This window comes from Erinaceus europaeus, chromosome 3 (assembly GCF_950295315.1).
Source record: "Erinaceus europaeus chromosome 3, mEriEur2.1, whole genome shotgun sequence".
NCBI classification, from domain to species: Eukaryota; Metazoa; Chordata; class Mammalia; order Eulipotyphla; family Erinaceidae; genus Erinaceus; species Erinaceus europaeus.
The window spans coordinates 30,191,066-30,209,824 of record NC_080164.1 but is presented as its reverse complement, the minus strand read 5'-3'; the positions used below and the strand labels follow the sequence as shown (position 1 = coordinate 30,209,824).

At 53.7% G+C, this 18,759-nt stretch overlaps 1 protein-coding gene across 9 annotated transcripts in view; it reads right to left on the bottom strand.

Moving 5' to 3' along the window:
* The window catches only part of PLEKHH2 (pleckstrin homology, MyTH4 and FERM domain containing H2), a 58,022-nt gene that overhangs the window by 13,836 nt on the left and 25,427 nt on the right, over window positions 1–18,759 (bottom strand). For all 9 annotated transcript variants that reach the window (XM_060186951.1, XM_060186948.1, XM_060186955.1 and 6 more), the window contains 16 exons: window positions 17,593–18,422; window positions 16,626–16,701; window positions 15,013–15,107; window positions 14,302–14,428; window positions 13,320–13,456; window positions 13,122–13,232; window positions 12,805–12,888; window positions 12,391–12,549; window positions 9,074–9,154; window positions 8,135–8,314; window positions 6,025–6,133; window positions 5,195–5,307; window positions 4,512–4,691; window positions 4,118–4,215; window positions 2,987–3,164; window positions 1,946–2,101 (listed from right to left, as the gene is read on the bottom strand). In XM_060186951.1, the coding sequence (XP_060042934.1) occupies window positions 1,946–2,101; window positions 2,987–3,164; window positions 4,118–4,215; window positions 4,512–4,691; window positions 5,195–5,307; window positions 6,025–6,133; window positions 8,135–8,314; window positions 9,074–9,154; window positions 12,391–12,549; window positions 12,805–12,888; window positions 13,122–13,232; window positions 13,320–13,456; window positions 14,302–14,428; window positions 15,013–15,107; window positions 16,626–16,701; window positions 17,593–18,422 (2,714 nt within the window). The remainder of the gene's footprint in view (window positions 1–1,945; window positions 2,102–2,986; window positions 3,165–4,117; window positions 4,216–4,511; window positions 4,692–5,194; window positions 5,308–6,024; window positions 6,134–8,134; window positions 8,315–9,073; window positions 9,155–12,390; window positions 12,550–12,804; window positions 12,889–13,121; window positions 13,233–13,319; window positions 13,457–14,301; window positions 14,429–15,012; window positions 15,108–16,625; window positions 16,702–17,592; window positions 18,423–18,759) is intronic.

Below are 18,759 nucleotides of genomic sequence, written 5' to 3'. Positions count from 1 at the left end.
GAAGAGCAACTCTGGCTGGGCGTTTTCGTCTTAAACACTCCAGGCTCACATAGCCTGTGTACAGGGGGTCCCTGGGATTGTCACCATGACTTTGGGTTCAGAAAGGACTAAGTGAAGGGCCCCAGGGACAGGAAGTAAGCTTCCAGACATTCTTTCAAGATACAGTCACTGAAGAAGACTAGCCTCCTGCTCTGAAAGTCCCAGCTCCAGCATCTCGGAGTGCCCAGTGAAAGCAGAGGTACAGCTCCAGCTGCCTTTTTAGGAGAAAGAACACTTCAGCACCCAGATGCATGTCTGTCAGCTGCACCTGTCCATCAGTTCCACAATTACCATCAGTTCTCAGCAATGTGGGAAGCAGGGATTGGCCAAAGCCCTGATATTTACTGAGTTTAAGTCAACAGCAAACACTAGCTTATCTTTCACTGACTAAGTTCCAGGAATGTCTTTCTTGGAATCTCAGGAATCATGGTGCTCAGCAGGACTTGCCTGAGCAGAAGAGAGAAGACTGTCAGTTGCCCTGATTTCCCTCAGCTGAAGAAATTAGCAGGTGGAAGGGGTGTTTGCTAAACAAGACACTAATGGACTAAGGTTCTTTTTCTTTTTCTCCTCTTCCTCCTTCTTTTCAGAGCACTTCTCAGGTCTGGCTTATAGGAGTGTAGGGGATCAAACTTGTGACTTTGGAGCCTCAGGTATGAGAGTATCTTTGCATAACTATTATGGTAACTCTCCTGCCTTTAAGTGCTTAATAGGCTTCATGGGGGCTGTCATGTGGGGCTGGAGAGACTGCTCACTAGGTGGGGCACATACATTGCCATGTGGACTCCAGGTTCAGGCCCTGGCATCACAGGAGAGGTGCCATGGCTCTTGAGGAAGTTCTGGTACAGTGGTGCCTTTCCCCACCTCCCTGTCTCTCTGAATGAAAAAGTGGCCTGAAGTTGTGAAATTGTGTATATATGAGGCCCCAGTCTGCAAAGATAAAATAAGATTCAACACTCACTGTAACAAACAAGCAACAAATTAAAAAATGACCTTTGAGGGGGCTGGCCAGTGGCTCACTCACTACAGCACATACTCTACCAAGCACGAGGACCTGGGTTCGAGCCCCTGTTCACTGCATGGAAGCACCATGTAAAGAGGAAGCTTCTGAATGGTGAACAGTGCTGCAGTGTCTCTCCCCTCTGCTTTTCTATTTAAATGGAAAAAGAGACCTTGGAATGGTGAAATTGTGCCCTGGGCACCAGATGTGAGTGCAGCTGGCATGGGCTGGTACACCACAGCAAATGTGTCTTTCTGTATCTTCTCTGTCACCTCAGTGGGTTGAGGTTACATGTGTTCTGTGACCAAAGCACTGCCCCTGAAAACATGTCAGATGTGTGCAGCCGCTGTCACGTACTGAGAACCTTCCTCTTACACTGCCGTGCAGCTGTGCTACAGGACTGTACCCAAATGCAGTGAAAAGTCGGATGCAGGAAGTCAAGCCTGTGGTGGATAAGCAGGGTCAGCTCTCAAGGTGTGTCATTGTGGGGCCCGTCTTTCTGGCTTCCGGTCAGGCATGAGGGCACACAGCAGGCATGCCAATGGCCTCAGTAGTTCAGCTGTCTATGTTGCTGTTAGCCCACAGCATCATTTTAATAATCTCCACACCAACACTGAGACACCGCCTATGCTTCACCGACTCCCCTTGTGCTTTATGAGGTGAGTGTTCATCCTTGGGAAGAGCTGGGCCTCACCTCCCCATAGGTGTTGCCTTCTTATGGCTCTGACTTTCATGGTCCGCCTTCCTGTGGCCCCACCTCCTCATGAGTCCTGGTTCTGGTCCCCCCGCCCCGTGGCCTTACTTCTTATAGCCTCACTTCCCTGTGGTCCCATCTCCCATAGCCCTGACTCCTGTGACTCAACCTCCATGGCTCTGCTCCATTCCTGTGTCCAGCTCCATGGGACTCACCTTGATGTTGCCTTGCAGGCAGTGCTCAGTGTCATGGCCAGCCGGGTCGTCAGTGAACAGGGCGAAGCCCGACTGGGAAGGCTTCCTCATGCCTGCCTCCTGGTTTAGGGTGTTGAGAAACTCCTCCACTGTGGTGGAGGCATCGAAGCCAACAACCTAGCAGAAGAGATGTGTCCCTGAGTCAGAGCACGACAGCCACAGGGCTCTCACAGGCTTTCATCTGTGGCTCCACTGAAAGAGTGTCCCTCAGTCAGAAGCTGGCTGTGGAGATGCAGAGCTGAGGCTTCTGCCAAAGGGCTCAGGGTGAAGCAGATCACGCCTTTTGAATGCCAGGAGCAGGCCCAGGTTGGGCAGCCCATGCCCTCCATGAGGAAACAAATGGGAAGTGTGATACCCTCACATGGTGGAGGCCTCTGGGTCTGCAGCTGCACTCAGCTCCTGATGGTGGGAGTATGGGGTGGTGGTGACCACACTGACAGCCAACTCCCTCACTTGTGCCTGTGGCTTTGTTTCCTGGTGAGCCCTCTCAATAGAACTCTTCAAACTCAACCCTCCTGACAGGAGATCTCATGGGTTTACATATCTCTGATGTGTTTCCTGTCCCCAGAAGTGGCATCTCCACTCTTGTCTCCAGAGATGACACTCACTTCCTATCCCCAAAGGTGGCCACCTCACTTCCTGTCCCAGAGGTGATGCTTCCTGTCCCCAGAAGTGACCATTTCACATCCTGTTCCTGAGGTGACACATCCTGCCTGTTCCCAGAGGTAGACATTTCACTTTCTATCCCCAGAGGTGACATCTCCCTTCCTGTCCCTGGAGGTGACACTCCCCAGAGGCGACAGTTCCTATCCCCAGAGGTGATATCTTCCTTCCTGTTCCCAGAGGTGACACTTCCTGTCTTTAGGGTGATCATCTCCTTTCCTGTCCCTGGAGGTGACACTCACTTCTTGTCCCCAGAGCCAACACTCCTATGCTATCCCCAGAGGTGGCTTCTTATCCTACTGAGGTACACAGCCTGGCTGTTTAGCCGGCAGCCCCCACCTGGTAGAGGCCGTTGAGGAAGTGTACAGGGACGCTGAAAGGTAGGGAGTGGTGGTACGGGTTCCGGAGCAAGGTGGAGAGGATCTCCATGCGTGAGGGCCTGGCCTCCCTGTCCCCGTTTTGCTGTGTCCTCTCCACACAGCGCTGGCAGTAGATGGCATACTTTCCAAACTCCGTTCTGCACAGGAAATGCAAGGTGAGACAGACTGACCACCTGACTGTTCCACAAGGCTGTGAGGCCAGCTTTGTGGTGGCCAAGACAGAGCTCATCTCACCTAGCCAGGACTATTAAACCTTCATGACCTTTCTCACATTCTAGATACTTTGGCTGCTGGTAGAGTCAGTCAATATCACTCAGGGCATCTTCATCTTTGTGTCAGCCGCCATAGAACATGGGGGAAACCACCCACCCCATCAACCTGAGGGACGCAGTGAGAAGCAGGAGGGCCAGGACACTGCACTCTACAAGCACACAGACACTCTGCTTAGTGTGGCCAGTCAGAAACCAGAGGACAGCACAGTAGTTATACACCAGACCTTCATGCCTGAGGCTCCAAGGTCCCTGGTTCAGTTTTCAGACCAACATAAGCCAGAGCTCAGGCTAAAACAAAAATGCAAACAAAAATATGTGCACACATGAATCCCAGGAACATAGCATCACCAGTCCTGGCACCCACCAACATTACATGGTCTTGGCTGGAGCCCCCCAGTGGACCTGAACTGGGGCTGGCTTCCCATTGTGCCACTGTGCAGCTGCTTCCTTCCTCCTGTCGGTCTAACTAGTCCAAGTCCCTGTCTACACTTGCACAAAGTGGCCCCAACGACTCCTGCCCAGGAGCTGTCCCACCCCCCTCCATGGCCTTGAGAACCGAGATGTTTCTCATGGAAGAAAGAGTCACACACACACACACACACACACACACACACACACACACTTTGGTATGGAGCACTACAGCCCAGGGACAAGGAGGAGTGGCGTGGGGCTGGGGCTTAGGGGCCCTGGATGACCCCCAGAAGGCTCTGCACACATGTGCTTGAGCAGCTGGGTCAGCTGGCATGGCCACATCCACCCTTATTAGGGAAGCCAAGACAGGGCACACCAGGACTCCCCCCACCCACATCCCCGAGCACCTGGTGTCAGCGTTCCTTCTCAGGTGCAGGCGCAGGAGCCACAGGAAAGGGTGTGACGGCAGGAAAAGCCCCACGCAGAGCGCCAGCAGCTGCCAGCCCTGCACACAGGGCACTGTCAGGCACCAGCTGGATGCCTTCCTGTGCCCTCACACAAGACAGGGTCTCTGTGACCCACACAGCAGCCCCACACCAGCCAGCAGGGGCCACTCATCTACAGGGAGGACAGGGATGAGGACAGGGATAGGGACAGGACCACAGGGTCACAACAGCTCCACACCAGCCAGTGGGGCTCACATATTACAGGAGAAGATGGAGACCAGGCCCCCATACCCCACACAGAGGCAGGCAGGAGTGGCCAGCTGCCTGCACCCCGCCCCACCCTTTGGCCGAGTACCTGCAGGGGGCCAGGCTGGCTGTGGGGCTGCCTCCGTCGCGTCTGCTTGATGAGCTGGCAGCACAGCTCACTCTGCAGCTCGCGGTGTGTCAGACACACCTGTAGTGCGCTCTGTGCCAGCGATACATGGTAGTCAATGGCTGGGGCATCCACGGCAGCGTTGATGAACAGCTGGCAGGTCTAAAGCCGAGAAAGCCCACCCAGGGCAGGCTGGTCAGCAGTCCCCCCCACACACACACACACAGTGCAGGAGGCCCCTTGCACAGCCCTGTCCACAGGGATGGAGCAGCTTGGGCACTCACACCCACCCTCAGATGCCTGGGGAGCTCCTCAGACTCCATAGAGGGATGTTAGAGAGTGGCATCTGGCCCCATAGGGGTCACTCAATGACAACCAGAGGGGCACAGCAGTCCTCGGGTCTGTGTGCTGAGGGACAGAGCTTCTACTCTGATGGCTGCCTGAGTCTCTGTGAACTTGTCCCCATCAGCAAGGGAAGTGAAAGCACATGGGAGCAGAGGACCCATCCCCAAACCCCAAACATCCTCACAGTGAGGGAAAGCGATGAATTTCTTCATTATCATTATTTTAAATTTTCTTAAAGTGACCTAAAGCATGTTTCCAGCTAAAAAACAACTTTTCCAGCTAAGTTTTTAGCCTCATGTGCTACTGATGTGAATTCTCACCTTGAATAGCTTAATAGCTTCCGTCCGCAGAGCCTGGGAAGGCAGTGTCGTCAGTGGGGACAGGATCCCTTCTTTGCTGTGACACAAGGCGGGGTGCCTCCAGATCTGAGAGGCTGAGTCAGAGAAGGAGGGCAGGGCAGGAGGTCAGGCAGAGCTGTGTCCACAGGGCCCCAGCTGGGAGCGGTATGCTCACCAGAGACCCCTCCGGGCTCTGCTATTTACTCTCCATCCCTAGGCTGTCAGTGCCTCTAGATCCTGATTTGGATCCAGAAGAGCTGGGTCCTGGGTTTCTAGGTGGGAATGCACCTCCCAGGGCACCACCTTGGGCTGGAGAGTAGTCACCTTGCTGACTACATGGCAGGGCTAGCAAGAGGTCTAGGGAAGAAATTGCAGCAGAAGGAGAAGAGAGATGGGGGATACCCTAGACCGCAGCTATTCCATCTCTGTGCTGGCACTGTGGGATCTGGATTTAGAGAAAGCCTCTCAATGGGCAATAGTTTCAGGACAAAGGGGCAGGTGCTGCGGGGAAGGGGACATCACTCTCCCTGTGGACTGACTCTCTGTCCTGGGTGAGGGGGGCTGAGGGTGGGAAGACCCCCACAATCTGGGGAGCACTCAGACAGAGGGAACCAGGGGCAAAGGCAGCAGTCACAGGACATGGGGAAGAGTCTGGGTAGATGACAGCCTGAGAGCAAACAGGAGATCTGGCAGGGGGCTGAAGCTGTGTCCTTTCTCTCTCTCTCTCTCTCTCTCTCTCTCTCTCTCACACACACACGCACACGCACACGCACACGCACACGCACACACACACACACACACACCCAGCCTACCTGGCTCTCCTTCAATGCTCAGCAACTTGCACACAAGCTGCTCAAACTCTGAGCCCACGTTGTCGCTGTTGCCACCTGCAGCCACTGTCAGGTGATAGAGCCATGTGTCCTGCAATAAGCAGAGTCAGTCAGCCTAGGGTCTAGGAGAATGCTGGATGGTACCAGGACACAGATTAGTGGAAAGGCCAAGCAGGAGGTGGAGTCGGACTGGGAGGCAGACTTAGGAGAGGGATGTACTTAATATATGTTCTCACCTCCTGTGTCACCTCCAGACTGGTAGTCCTGTCAGGAGGAGGCACCGGGTACAGCCGGGGAACACTCCTCTGTGGCAGTACTCCAGCTAACTCCAGAGCCAGGTTTTCAACCAGGATTAAGATTCAACTCCCAGGGAGTCGGGTGGTAGCACAGTGGGTTAAGCACAGGCGTGGCGCAAAGCCCAAAGACCGGCATAAGGATCCCAGTTTGAGCCCCCAGCTTCCCACCTGCAGGGGAGTCGCTTCACAGGAGGTGAAGCAGGTCTGCAGGTGTCTTTCTCTCCCCCTGTCTCCCCTCCTCTCTCGATTTCTCTCTGTCCTATCCAACGACAGCAACAACAACAACAACAATAATAACCACAACAATGATAAAACAACAAGGGCAACAAAAGGGAAAGAAAATGGTCTCCAGGAGCAGTAGGCTCTGCGTATATTTGTGGTGCAGGCACTGAGCCCCGGCAATAACCCTGGAGGCAAAAAAAAAAGATTCAACTCGCAGAACAAGCAGACAACCACATAAATGTTTGGAAAATCCAGAAAGATCAAAGGAAAAAGATAACCAAAGTGGGGCCACAGAAGTGAGCAGACAGTTCTCTAAAGAGATGGACCTGCAGACACATGAAAAAATGCTCTACTTTGGGAGTCGGGTGGGTTAAGCAAGTATGTTGTGAAGCGAAAGGACCAGCTTAAGGATCCCGGTGTAAGCCCCAGGCTCCCCACCTGCAGGGGAGTCGCTTCACAGGCGGTGAAGCAGGTCTGCAGGTGTCTGTCGTTCTCTCCCCCTCTCTGTCTTCCCCTCCTCTCTCCATTTCTCTCTGTCCTATCCAACAACGATGACATCAGTAACAATAATAACTGCAACAATTGAACAACAAGGGCAACAAAAGGGAATAAATAAACATATACAAAAAAATGCTCGTGGTCCAGGAGGTGGCACAGTGGATAAAGCATTGGACTCTCAAGCATGAGGTCCCGAGTTCAAATCCCGGCAGCGGCAGCACATGCACCAGAGTGATGTCTGGCTCTCTGGCTCTTTCTCTCTCCTCCTATATTTCTCATTAATAAATAAATAAAATATTTTTTTAAAAAAGTGTACAGAGGTCTTAAAAAAATAAAAGTTCCATTTTACTCTTCATTAGAGAAATGCAAATTAAAACCACACTGAAATTCCATCTCACACCTGGCCCTGGGACACTGGGCATCCACTTGCATCAAAATGAGAGGGCCTCAGCCCACAGCACACCAAGGCCAGTTCAGAACACAGCCAGGACTCAGATTCTGGCCTGCACCATTCCCCTACCATCACCCTGACGCCAAGGAAACGGACAGACTAAAGTGGATGCTGTCTCTCTGGCAACTCCTCATGCAGCCAAGCTAGGCTCTGTGTACACTCCCTGTCCTCACTCCAGATGCTTTCCACTCCTGGTGGAGCCCTGAACTGGGCTCCCTCCTTTCCCAAGAGCTAGTCCCCCAAGCCATAGGCAGAGGGTGCCTCTGCTTTTCTGGATAGATCTATAAATTCCTCCCTACCTCCCCCCCCCAAAAAAAAAAAAAAAAGGAAAGAAAAAGAAAGAAGTGGAAAGCGCCCATCTGTGGAAGGAGACTTCCACATGCCACCATCTGCTCAGGGCTCAGAAGAACAACACATAAGGGCTTCCTGCAACCCTTTTTCTTTTTTTTTTTTTTAAATTGTGATTTTCAAATGGTCAGGCAGACACTGATGGGCAGTAAGAGTCTGCCCAGCACCCACTGTGAGGTATACCACAGAGCTGAGGGACACAAGGCAGAGGTCAGCATGTACACAGGGGTGTTGCCCACCCTTCAGAGAGGAGCCCCCTTCCCACGCCCACCTGTACCTTTTCGGGCCTGGAGCTGAGCAGTAGGTAGGTGGGGCCCTGGCCTGGTGGGTGCACTCCCACCGTGTAACGGGGGGACAGCAGGCCCTGATTGCTCGCCGCATAGTCGTCGTCCGAGTCGCAGGACCTGTCCACCTCCTCCACTTTGGCTTCCCAGAGCTTGATCTGCCCTAAGGGGAACTGGGGAGGGGGCACCGAGTCTCAGGCCAGGGACCCGGAGGGTGCCAGAGTCCCCAGGTGCACTGCAGGTGCTGCAGCAGCTCAAACCAAACCAGCACACCCACTGTCTTCCCACACAGCTCAATGATATTCCAGGCCGGGCCAGCTGACAGTCAGCAAGGGTGTCTTAATACACACACTTGGCTTTCCCCATAAAGGTGGTTGGACTTAGCCACTGGCCAAAAGCACCAGTGCAGGGCCAGGAGACAGTTCACTCAGGAGAGCACAGTCTTATCCCACTCAAGGCCCTGGGTTCGAGCCCCGACAACACAAGGGAGCACCATGGGAGCTCAATCCAAGAAAGGCGCTGGGCAGTGGCTCTGCACAGCACAAGGGGCCAGAGGCATGTCAAAGATGGAAAGAACCTTGGCACCACACACAGAAACAGTGGCCCAGTGCCACCCCCACTGGCCTCACCTACTGCTCCCTTCCAGAACTTTCTGGCCAGCCAGTACCTGGGGAAGCTGAGACAGAGGGGCAGGGAGAGTGCGAGTGGGCAATCCTCTCTTCTAGTTCTCAGAACACTCATGGTTCAAGGACCCACAGACACAACATAAAGCCCCTAGCCCTTTGCAGGCTGTGACTTCGTCTGCAATCCATGTCACATCGAATCCCAGCCTTACCGAAGGTTCTAACAGTTTGGCTTGAGGAAGGAAAGGTGAAAGGAAAACTTAGAGTCAACGTAAGTAAAACCTCCTGGAATCGGAAGCACATACACACCTTATCTTCTTGACTCCGGAAGTAGTAGAGAGTTTTCCCTATCAGTGCACACCAGACACTCTTGGAGTAGCCGTGCTTCACCTGAGAGGAGGCATAGTCACCTGCTGCTTAGGGCCCGACCTCGAGGTCTGCGGCTCCCCTGAGCTCCATAGGCACCCTTGGATGCTTCTTGGCAGGCAGCCTCCATACCCCCCGCCCCAACTCAGAAGAGGCCAGGTGAGGCCTGCCCAAAGTTTGCTCTAGAATGGTGTCCTCAGACCATGGATTTAGTCCCCTCCTATGTAGGTAGCCTTGTGGTAACACATGCCTCACAGGTGTGTCCACCACACATGGGGTGGCACACATAGGAATCAGGACCACTGGTGACCTCCAGGTTGTTCTGAGCTGAAGGGGTGGGGGTGCTGTTTTTCCTGCCAAGGCCACTGTAGTATTTATAACATCATTTTAGGTCCACACAAAACCACCCAGTGTTGCTCTAAGTAAAGTTCCTAGATGTACTGAGTTCCCAGGCCCGCCCTAGTTTCCTGGGCAGAGCCAGAGCATGTGGTCTTGTGTAGTGAAGGGGCAGGACACTTCCCACCCTGGAGAGCAGGCTCTGAGCCTCCCATTGCACTTAGGCGAGTGCAGGACACTGCTGCAGAAAAAATGCTTCATTTCAGTTAACTGCAGAAATACATTTCCACATCCTGGAAGTTTTAAACAGTCTGTTATGCACATTCTTCCTTCTTTTAAACACACTCCAGAAAGAAGCTGCATCAAAGCTGAAGGCTGGGTCATAAGACCCGGGAGAGTACGTCTGAAATGTACTCTCTTTACAACAGACCAATGTGCCTGTGAAGAAGCACAGATTAGCGAGAGCCTTTGCCAATTCTCTGCAAAATTTGTGTCTAAGAAGCAGAGTCTAGGGGGCCGGGCAGTGGGATATCTGGTAAACACACACATTATATACACAAGGCCCAGGGTTGAGCCTCCACTCCCCACCTGCAGGGGGTACACTTCACAAGTGGTGAAGCAGGTCCGCAGGTGTCTGTCTTGTTCTCTCCCTCTCTATTTCCCCTCCCCTCTAAATTTCTCTCCATCCTATCTAATAAAAGGAGAAAGAAGGGGAAGTTGGGCAGTAGCACAGCGGGTTAAGTGCAGGTGGCACAAAGCTCAAGGACTAGTGTAAGGATCCCGGTTCGAGCCCCTGGCTCCCCACCTGCAGGAGAATCGCTTCACAGGCGGTGAAGCAGGTCTGCAGGTGTCTGTCTTTCTCTCCCCCTCTGTCTTCCCCTCCTCTCTCCATTTCTCTCTGTCCTATTCAACAATGACAACATCAACAACAACTACAACAATAAAAAAGAGCAACAAAAGGGAATAAAATATTTTTAAAATAGAGGGAAGGAAGGAAGGAAAGGAGGGAGGGAGAGAGGAAGAACAAAATAAAAGGAAAAATTGCTACCGGGAGAGGTGGATTCATAGTGCTGGCACCAAGACCCAGCCATAACCCTGGAGGAAAAAAAAAACTTCCTACATGCAGATCTGATTATATTAGTATTTTTGAAACAGGTGGACTTACTATGGAAAACAGACAATGGTACAAAACACAGAAAATGCCTGGAGAAGAGCAATCGGCACCTGAACCCCAAGGCTTTGGCCACGGAACCCGAGAGCCACCTGCTTATTCTGCACCACAGCAGAAGTTCTCCTGGCAGCCAAGCCTGGGACTCTGAAGACAGAGGAATTGTACAGAGGGGAGGGGGTGGGGTGGAGGCAGGATGTGGGAGTCTCATGGACAATGTGTCAAGTGCAGCTCTGGGCCACAGCATCAGGCTTTCCTCAATCCAGCAGTGAGCACATCCTAATGATGTGTGACTGGAATGAGCAGTGTCCATGCCTTTGCTGAGTGTGTCAGAGGGTCTTTTCTCTTTTCAATGAGCCAGTGTTTATAAACATGACTGAATGCAGCTGTGCCCATTCCTATAGTGAGTGTGAGCCGAGTGGTGGCATTGGGCAGCCTTGAGTGTTTACTTCACACAAGCAAAGCACACAGTAACATAGCTGTGTAGGTTACTCTTCATGTTCTGTTTGGTAAAACTTAATTATGTTGATCTTAGCAGAAATCTCCCCCTCAATAGTACAAAACAGTATTAAGGGGGGCCAGGAGATGTTCACCCCAGAGGGCATACACGCTTGAGCCCAGGCCACCACAGAGGAGTGCCCTTAAGGAGGAGGCTTCACAAGGGGTGGAAGGGTGTTTCGGTGTCCCTCCTTTTTTTCTCTCTCTCTAATTCTATCCCTGTCTCTCACTTTCTAGCTAAAAGGAATATATATATATATATATATATATATATATATATATATATATATATATATGCCACCAGAAGTGGTAAGGCTAGGCAGGCACTAAGCCCCAGTAGTGGGGGGGAATAATAAAGTAAAATTGGGGAGTCGGGCTGTAGCGCAGCGGGTTAAGTGCAGGTGGCGCAAAGCACAAGGACGGCATAAGGATCCCGGTTCGAACCCCGGCTCCCCACTTGCAGGGGAGTTGCTTCACAGGCGGTGAAGCAGGTCTGCAAGTGTCTATCTTTCTCTCCTCCTCTCTGTCTTCCCCTCCTCTCTCCATTTCTCTCTGTCCTATCCAACAATGACAACAACAATAATAACTACAACAATAAAACAACAAGGGCAACAAAAGGAGAATAAATAAATAAAATAAATATTTAAAAAAAAAAAAAAAAGTAAAATTGAACAAATATCAAGTAGGGGCAACAATGCGCTACGGGCTTTTCCCCATTCAGATATTTTCTGGTGTGAAGCAGAGTGAGGGGACAGTGTAGCACTGTATTCCAATGACCTCATTAGACACATGACAATCGCACTGTAACTTCAGATGCTATCTGGGGTGTGGAGTGGGGTATCTGTGAGCAGCTGGGTGCAGTCTTTCTCATCTCAGCCACTTCAGCCCTCTCAGCAGAGCCCATGTGGGTGTGTACTCTCCTGGGGGGGGCCTCTCTGCCTCCACAGACTGTCAGATCTCCAACTCTGTGTGTCAGGCCCAGACTTCAGATAGTGTTAAGCACATCTCACATTTTTAAACAGGATAAATAAATAAACAAACAAACAAATAAATAAAAGAAGAATAAACTGTGCTTTAAAACAGTAATGTTGGCATGTCTACATAGGCGGTCAGACGCGCCACTTCTCATCATTACTGCATTTGCCCTGACCCATGCTGAGGACACCCTCCCCATCGAGTGGGCACCCAGGTTCGGATACACGTGTGCACTTGTGTGTACGTGTGTGTGTGTGTGTGCACATGTGTGAGTGGTCCCCACCTTGGTGAGCTGCCCCTGCACGGCTGGCTTGCCCACGGCTGGCAAGGACAGCAGGCCGTGAGCCTGGGCACAAAGTGCCCTCTTCAGCGCCCGGATCCAGTCCTCCAGCAGGTTGGGGGAGTCTGCACCCAGGCAGAGCGTTTGCTTCTCTGTGGTCAACTACAGGGGAAAGGTGGGAGACTGTGAACACGAGATGACCATGCCCCTTCCCACATCATACTGCCCCCATAAGGCCACATGGAGCAGAGTGGTGATCTGACTATACTGTCTATCTCTGTCCGTCTCATGGCAAATGCTATCTCATGTCCTAAACAAGTCAGGTCTTTAGGAAGGGCCTTGCTGTGAATAGGATGCTATGGCCTCTCTTCGTCTGGGTTGGGGGGCTCCTGTGGCTGGACAGACAGAGCTGGGGACCTGGACGGTCTGCTTGTCTCCTCGAAGCAGGCTGCAGGCAGCAGTGAGCTCGATGTGGCCCTGGGGCTTCCTGGTGACGTCACTCTGGGGGGAAAAGGCAATGCAGAGATTGGGGGGCCTGGTGGTGTCTGGGGGGCCTGGGGAGGCCTGAGGGGTGAGGAGAGGCTGGGAAAGCTGAAGGAGCCTGGGAGATGGGAGAATCCTTGGGGAAGCTTTGGAGTAGGCTGGAGGGTCCTAGGGGGACTGGGGAGGTTAAGAGGAGCCTGGGAGTGGCCTGGGGCTCTTGGGGTAGGATGCCCACCTCCCCGGGCACTCACTGGGGACTTGTAGTATAGCAGCTCTGCGCCCTTGAGGATGAACCAGCGCCTCCTCCAGGCCTGTGCTCTGGCCCCCCTCTTCAGGAGGTAGCCAGACTTCTCCAGGGGCTCCTGGTCCAGACAAAGTATTAAAGGATGGGGTGGGGACTGGGGGGGCTCCTGGTGGCATGCAACCTGCTGATGGGGTGGGAGCCCTACCTGCCTGTTGCCATCACAGGGTGTGGGGCAGCCTCTCTGGGGCCTCTGCTCAGGCTGGCTGGGTTCGGGGTCTGTGCCATAGGCATCCGGGGGGATGGCGTAGTCCCCGTCAGAAGCCACTGAGGACAGGGACACACCTGAGAGAGCAAGAGGTCCAGTATCACTGCCCATGGGAGGCTGCTCCTACCTGGCTGCCAGCACTCTAATCTCCTGTTTGTCTTCCCAGCACTTCCCCAGCCTGGAGTGACGTTTTCACACACAGAGAGACAAAGACAGAAAGACAGAGAGAGGTGGGGGAGACCACAGCACTGAAGATTTCTCCAGTGAGGTGGGGTCGAGCTCAGACCTGGGTGGCACACAGGACAAAAAAGCTCTATCCAGGTGAGCTTCCTTCCTTGCTTCCTATCTCTCTCCCTCCCTCCCTTCCTTTCTTCCTCTTTCCCTTTCCTTCTTTCTCTATACAGCCCCAGGGTACAGAAACACTTAAGAACTCAGACATCATTAATGTGGTAAACTGTCACCAGTAACATGGCTCCCCCAGCACCCCCACCCCGTGCACTCCTCACTCTCCCGGAGGCAATGCTCCTACCCCACAAACACACCCCACAACCTCCACACATGCCTATTCCCCACGCCCAGACCCAAGGTTAAAAAGTGCAGCCCCAGGTGCTGTGCCCGGAGCCAGGAGGGAATCTGGACCAGAGGCAGGCCCTCATACTGGACAGCCCTCTCTCAATGGGCTAAAAGCAGGCGCTGGGTCGCCTCTGAGCCTTTCACACCCCCAAGACATGTCCCCTTCCCTCTGGGGTGGTCCTTGCCTCCAGTTCCCCACCCAAGCCCCTGTGCCTCCAGACCCCCTTTGCCCTATGTCCACCAGACACCCCTCACTCCTCCAACCCCTCCCCACAGTCATCCCTGGGCCCCCTCACCCCCGGTCCCCCACATCCCTAGGTCCCCTACCATCCAATACCATGCCCATTACCTCGAGTGAGCCCAGGGGGGCTGCCTGGGTGGGGCCCTGAGGTGCAGGAGCTGCGCCTAGAGCCACCCTCCTCCTCAGAGCCAGAGGACTCATCCAGAGAGGGGCTGCAGCTGACCTGAGTCGCCTTCTAGAGAGAGATAGGGGCCTCCAGTCACCAGAATCACCTCTCACACAGTGACAACCTGAAATCCCAGGATTCAGCTTTCTGAGGGGCAACTGCATCAGGGTGCAGAGGGACAGCTGAGTCCACCCTCTACCTGGGGGCCATGGTAAGAGCTCAGTGGGGCCAGGGGGACCTCAGATTCCACTGGAAGGAGCAGGGGTCTGGGGATCTGAGATGGGACCCTCACCAGCTATCAGAGACGCAGGGAACAGCCGGCCCAGGACCCCGGACCCCAGAAGAAGGGGTGGGGGATGGAAAGAGAGTGAAATAAAGGCCTGACTAGGCCCTGTGCAAACACCCTGAGCCCCAAGCAGCTGTCTACTGTCCAGTGGGGGGGAGCAGGGGCGCCCTGAAAAGGGAAAGCCTGTGGGGAAGGTGGAGAATGGAGCTCGTCTGCTGGTGCCCTGGCTGTGCAGGCCTGGGCTTCCTGCAGCACCAGCATGCAGATGGGAGTGATGCCAGGCTGTCTCTGTCTCTATCTCTGTCTCTGTCACTGTGGATAAAGTGAGATCTATGGGCACTGGCAAAGGCAGGAAGAAGCAAGTTACCCCCTTGAGGGTGGTGTAGACGGGGGCTGTCACGTCCCGGTAGATGAACGCCATGTAGGGGCCTGTGGTACCTTCAGGGGGCAGCACCGTGGGACCTGGAACACAAGCAGACACATCAGGAGCCTCCTGGATGTCACCGAGCATCCTGGGGAGAGAGTCATCTCCCTCTCTCTAGGGACACTAGGTGATACACAGGATGGGCCACCACGGCCCCCTGCTCAGAGCAGCGCAGTGTGGCCCCACAGCCTGCAGACACACACTTGACCCATGCTGGACCACAGTTGACCCATGCTGGACATACGCTGGGCCCAATGTCCAGCATGGCTGGAGGTGGGGCAGGCAGGGCCTGGGTTTCTGGCCATTACACCCAGCAGCTGTGAGCAATCTGACAGAGAGGAAAAGGAAGGAGGGGTCAAGCAGGAGCATACTCTGTTGGGGGCACACATTTCCATGTGCTGGGATCTGGGTTCAAGCTCCCAGTCTCCACTTAAATGTGGGAAGTTTCACAAGATGTGAAATAGGGCTGTGAGTGTTTCACTGTCTCTCTCCCTCTCTGTCTCCCCCTTGTCTCTCAAATTTTCTCTGTCCTAACAAGAAAAAAAAAACAGACAGAAAGAAAGGGCCACCAGGAGTAGGGGATTTGTTGTGTAGTAATAACCCTGGTGCAAATAAAAATAAATAAAATAAAATAAAATAAAATAAAATAGAAGAGCACGTTTAGTGTCTGGGGAGAATGCCCAGATTTCACAGCTATAAACAGGTGAAAGGTGGGGCCTGGTGGTGGGTGGTGCACCCAGCTGAGTGGACTCATTACTGTGCACAAGAACCCAGGTTCAAGTCCCCGCTCCCCATTTGTTCCTGGTATCCATTTTTCTGGATAGGACAGAGAGAAATTGAGAGAGGAGGGGGAGGTAGAGAAGGAGAAAGAAAGATAGATACCTGCAGACCTGCTTCGCCACTTGTGAAGCATTCTCCCTGCAGATGTGGAGGGGGCACTCAAACCCAGATCTCTGCACTGTCCCTTGCACTTAGTACTATGTGCCATTAATGAAGTATGCCATTGTCTGGTCCCTGCAAGTGTCTCTCTGTCTTTCTCCCTCTTTATCTCCTTCTCCCTTCTCTATTTCTCTCTGTCCTATCAAAAAAAAAATAGAAAGAAAGAAATAAAGAAAGAAAAAGAAAGAGAGAGAAAAAAAATAGAAAGCTGGAAGGTGGCAGAGCTAGTGCCTTCCCCTCTGTCTCTGAGTGACAGGACACACCTGCCCAGCTCTGGGGCTGCTCACTGTCCCATCTTGGCAAGTCCACATCACGCTGCCCAGTGCTAGCAGGGCATTCCCATTGAGAGGTTGACCCTGCAGATGTCTCATGGTCAGACAAATTCAGAGTGACCTTCCCCAGCACCAGCATTGTTGGCAGACAGTTCTGGCATGTTAGTGTTCAAGCACTATAAGTCAGTTTGGAATGTTCTCATCCTTCAAGCCTAGACCCCATGTCTTCCTGGCTGCTGCAGCCCCCACCTGACCTACCCCTCTGGATCTCAAGATCTCAAGATCCCAAGGTTAAGGCCACTGATGCTGCTCCCTCAGGGCCCACCTGGCTGCAAAGCTACTCACCGCTGCTGGTGCTGTCCAAGGTGAGGGCTCCTGACATCCGCATGCCTGACCTGGCCACTGCATAGATCCTGCTCTCCTGGAGCAGAAAAGAGAGAGTGAGGTCCATGGCAAAGCCAGGACTCCCGGCAGGCAGGCTTCCCTGTTCCGGGATGAGAGAAAAGTGTGGGGATGGGCAGGATGGGCCTAGGCAGGTGCCCACTGAGCCAGACTGCGGTGCCAGGTGGAAGTGTATTTTGGGTCATTACTTGACTCATTTTTCACCTTTCCCTCTTTTCTACCAAAAGAAGCTAGTACTTGGTATTTGTAGCTTCTTTTTAAGGTGAGAGAAAGGTTTAGTGAAAGTTTATTCCCAAGCACTGACTTACAGAAACAGCATCTTGGATAGTCTAGCCCATGGGGCTGGGTGGTAGCACATATGGTTAAGTACATATGTTACCCTGTGCAAGGACCTAGGTTCAAGCCCCTACGCCTCACCTGCAAGGGAGGAGATTCACAAGTGATGGAGCAGGGCTGCAGGTATCTCTCTGTCTCTATCCTTCTCTTTTTCACCCCCAAATTCTTTCTGTTCTAGCAAATCAAATAAATAAAAATAAAATGAAAAAATAGTCTGTCTCCATCAACATGGCTGAAGAAAACAGGGGGTGGAGAGACCGCTCACAAGGTAGGCTTCAGTCTTGCCATGCACAGTGCTTCCTGGGGGAAGCTCCAGTGCCATGGTGTCTCTCCCGTCTACCTGGATGAAAGCATGACCCAGGAGGAGTCAAATCATGCACCATAAGGTCCCAGCTCAACAAAAGGAAGAAATTATGTTGAAGAGACATTCACTGGACAGATCACCTGCTCTGCCAAGCATGTGAACAGGTTCCAGCCCTAGCGCCTAGCACCTAGCCCTACCACCTAGGGGAAGGCGTGCAGGGGAGGTGGAAGGAAAGGGAGGTAGGGGTGGGGTGTGTGGCCTCTTGGTTACCCAGGAGGGGAAGCGGTGCAGGGGCGGAGTTGGGGGCTGCCCACAGGCAGTGTCCCTGCCATCCTGCTCAGGGGCTGGATCCTGGCAGTCCCGGGTTCGAGGGCTGCCCTGGTTGCCACTGGCCACATCCAGCAGGTCCAGGTCGGTCTCCTGTGGCCGCAGTGGCCGGATCATGCTGAGGGCGTTCCTGTGGGCACTGGACGCACGGTCGCAGCAAGGCTGTGGCTGGCTCAGGGGCCTCCGGGCCAGGCCAGCAGGGAGGCCCAGCCAGGGGGCACCCCCCCAGAGCAGGGGGCCAGGCTGCCTGTAGGTCAGGCTGGGGCTGGGGCTGGCGGCTTCACTGGAGGAGGATGAGCCGTCTGGTGCAGGGTCCCAAGGGCGCCCTCTCCACTGCCCTGAGGTACCTGCCGGCCAGCGCCCAGGTCCTGCACAGCCGCCCTGTGCCCAGCGCTGGGCCTCCCGCTGCCAACACAGCAGCCACCGCTGCCCCAGCCTCTTGCCCCTGCCTGCATCCTCATCACACACGGAGCTGTTGTCGTCCGAGGCCGTCAGGTAGGGATCACTACCCCGAGCCCCCTCCTCTGATGTCTGGCTGGACAGGGTGGACGTGTGCCTGGACAGAGACCTGCCTCTGCTCCCCTCGTCCTCAGAGCTCCAGTCACTTGCAGGGGGCCCTGAGCAGGGGGATGCGCCAGTCTCGCCCTTGGGGTCGTGGCTGCTTCTGGCCGTCCCCTTCTCTGCTGAGATGCAGGACATCACAGGGCCAGTCCTTAGGCTCCCACTGGCCTCAGGCCTCTGCTCCCCCATGGATATTTCTGGAACCTCTGCTTCTAGAAGAGCATACAGCAGGACAGGAGAGACAGCATGGTGGTTGGTTCTGAAATACTCCCTTGCCTCAGGCTCTGAGGTCCCAGGTTTAATCCCCAGGGACCAGCACTAGAGAGAGCTAAATAGGGGTCTGGTCTCTTTCTCCATATCTATCTCTCTCATTAAAATAATGTACTGAATAAAAACTTAAGAAAGAACAGAAGGGGGGGGGGAGTTGGGTGGTAGTGCAGCGGGTTAAGCGCACGTGGTGCAAAACACAAGGACCGGTATAAGGATCCGAGTTCAAGCCCCCAGCTTCCCACCTGTAGGGGAGTTGCTTCACAGGCGGTGAAGCAGGTC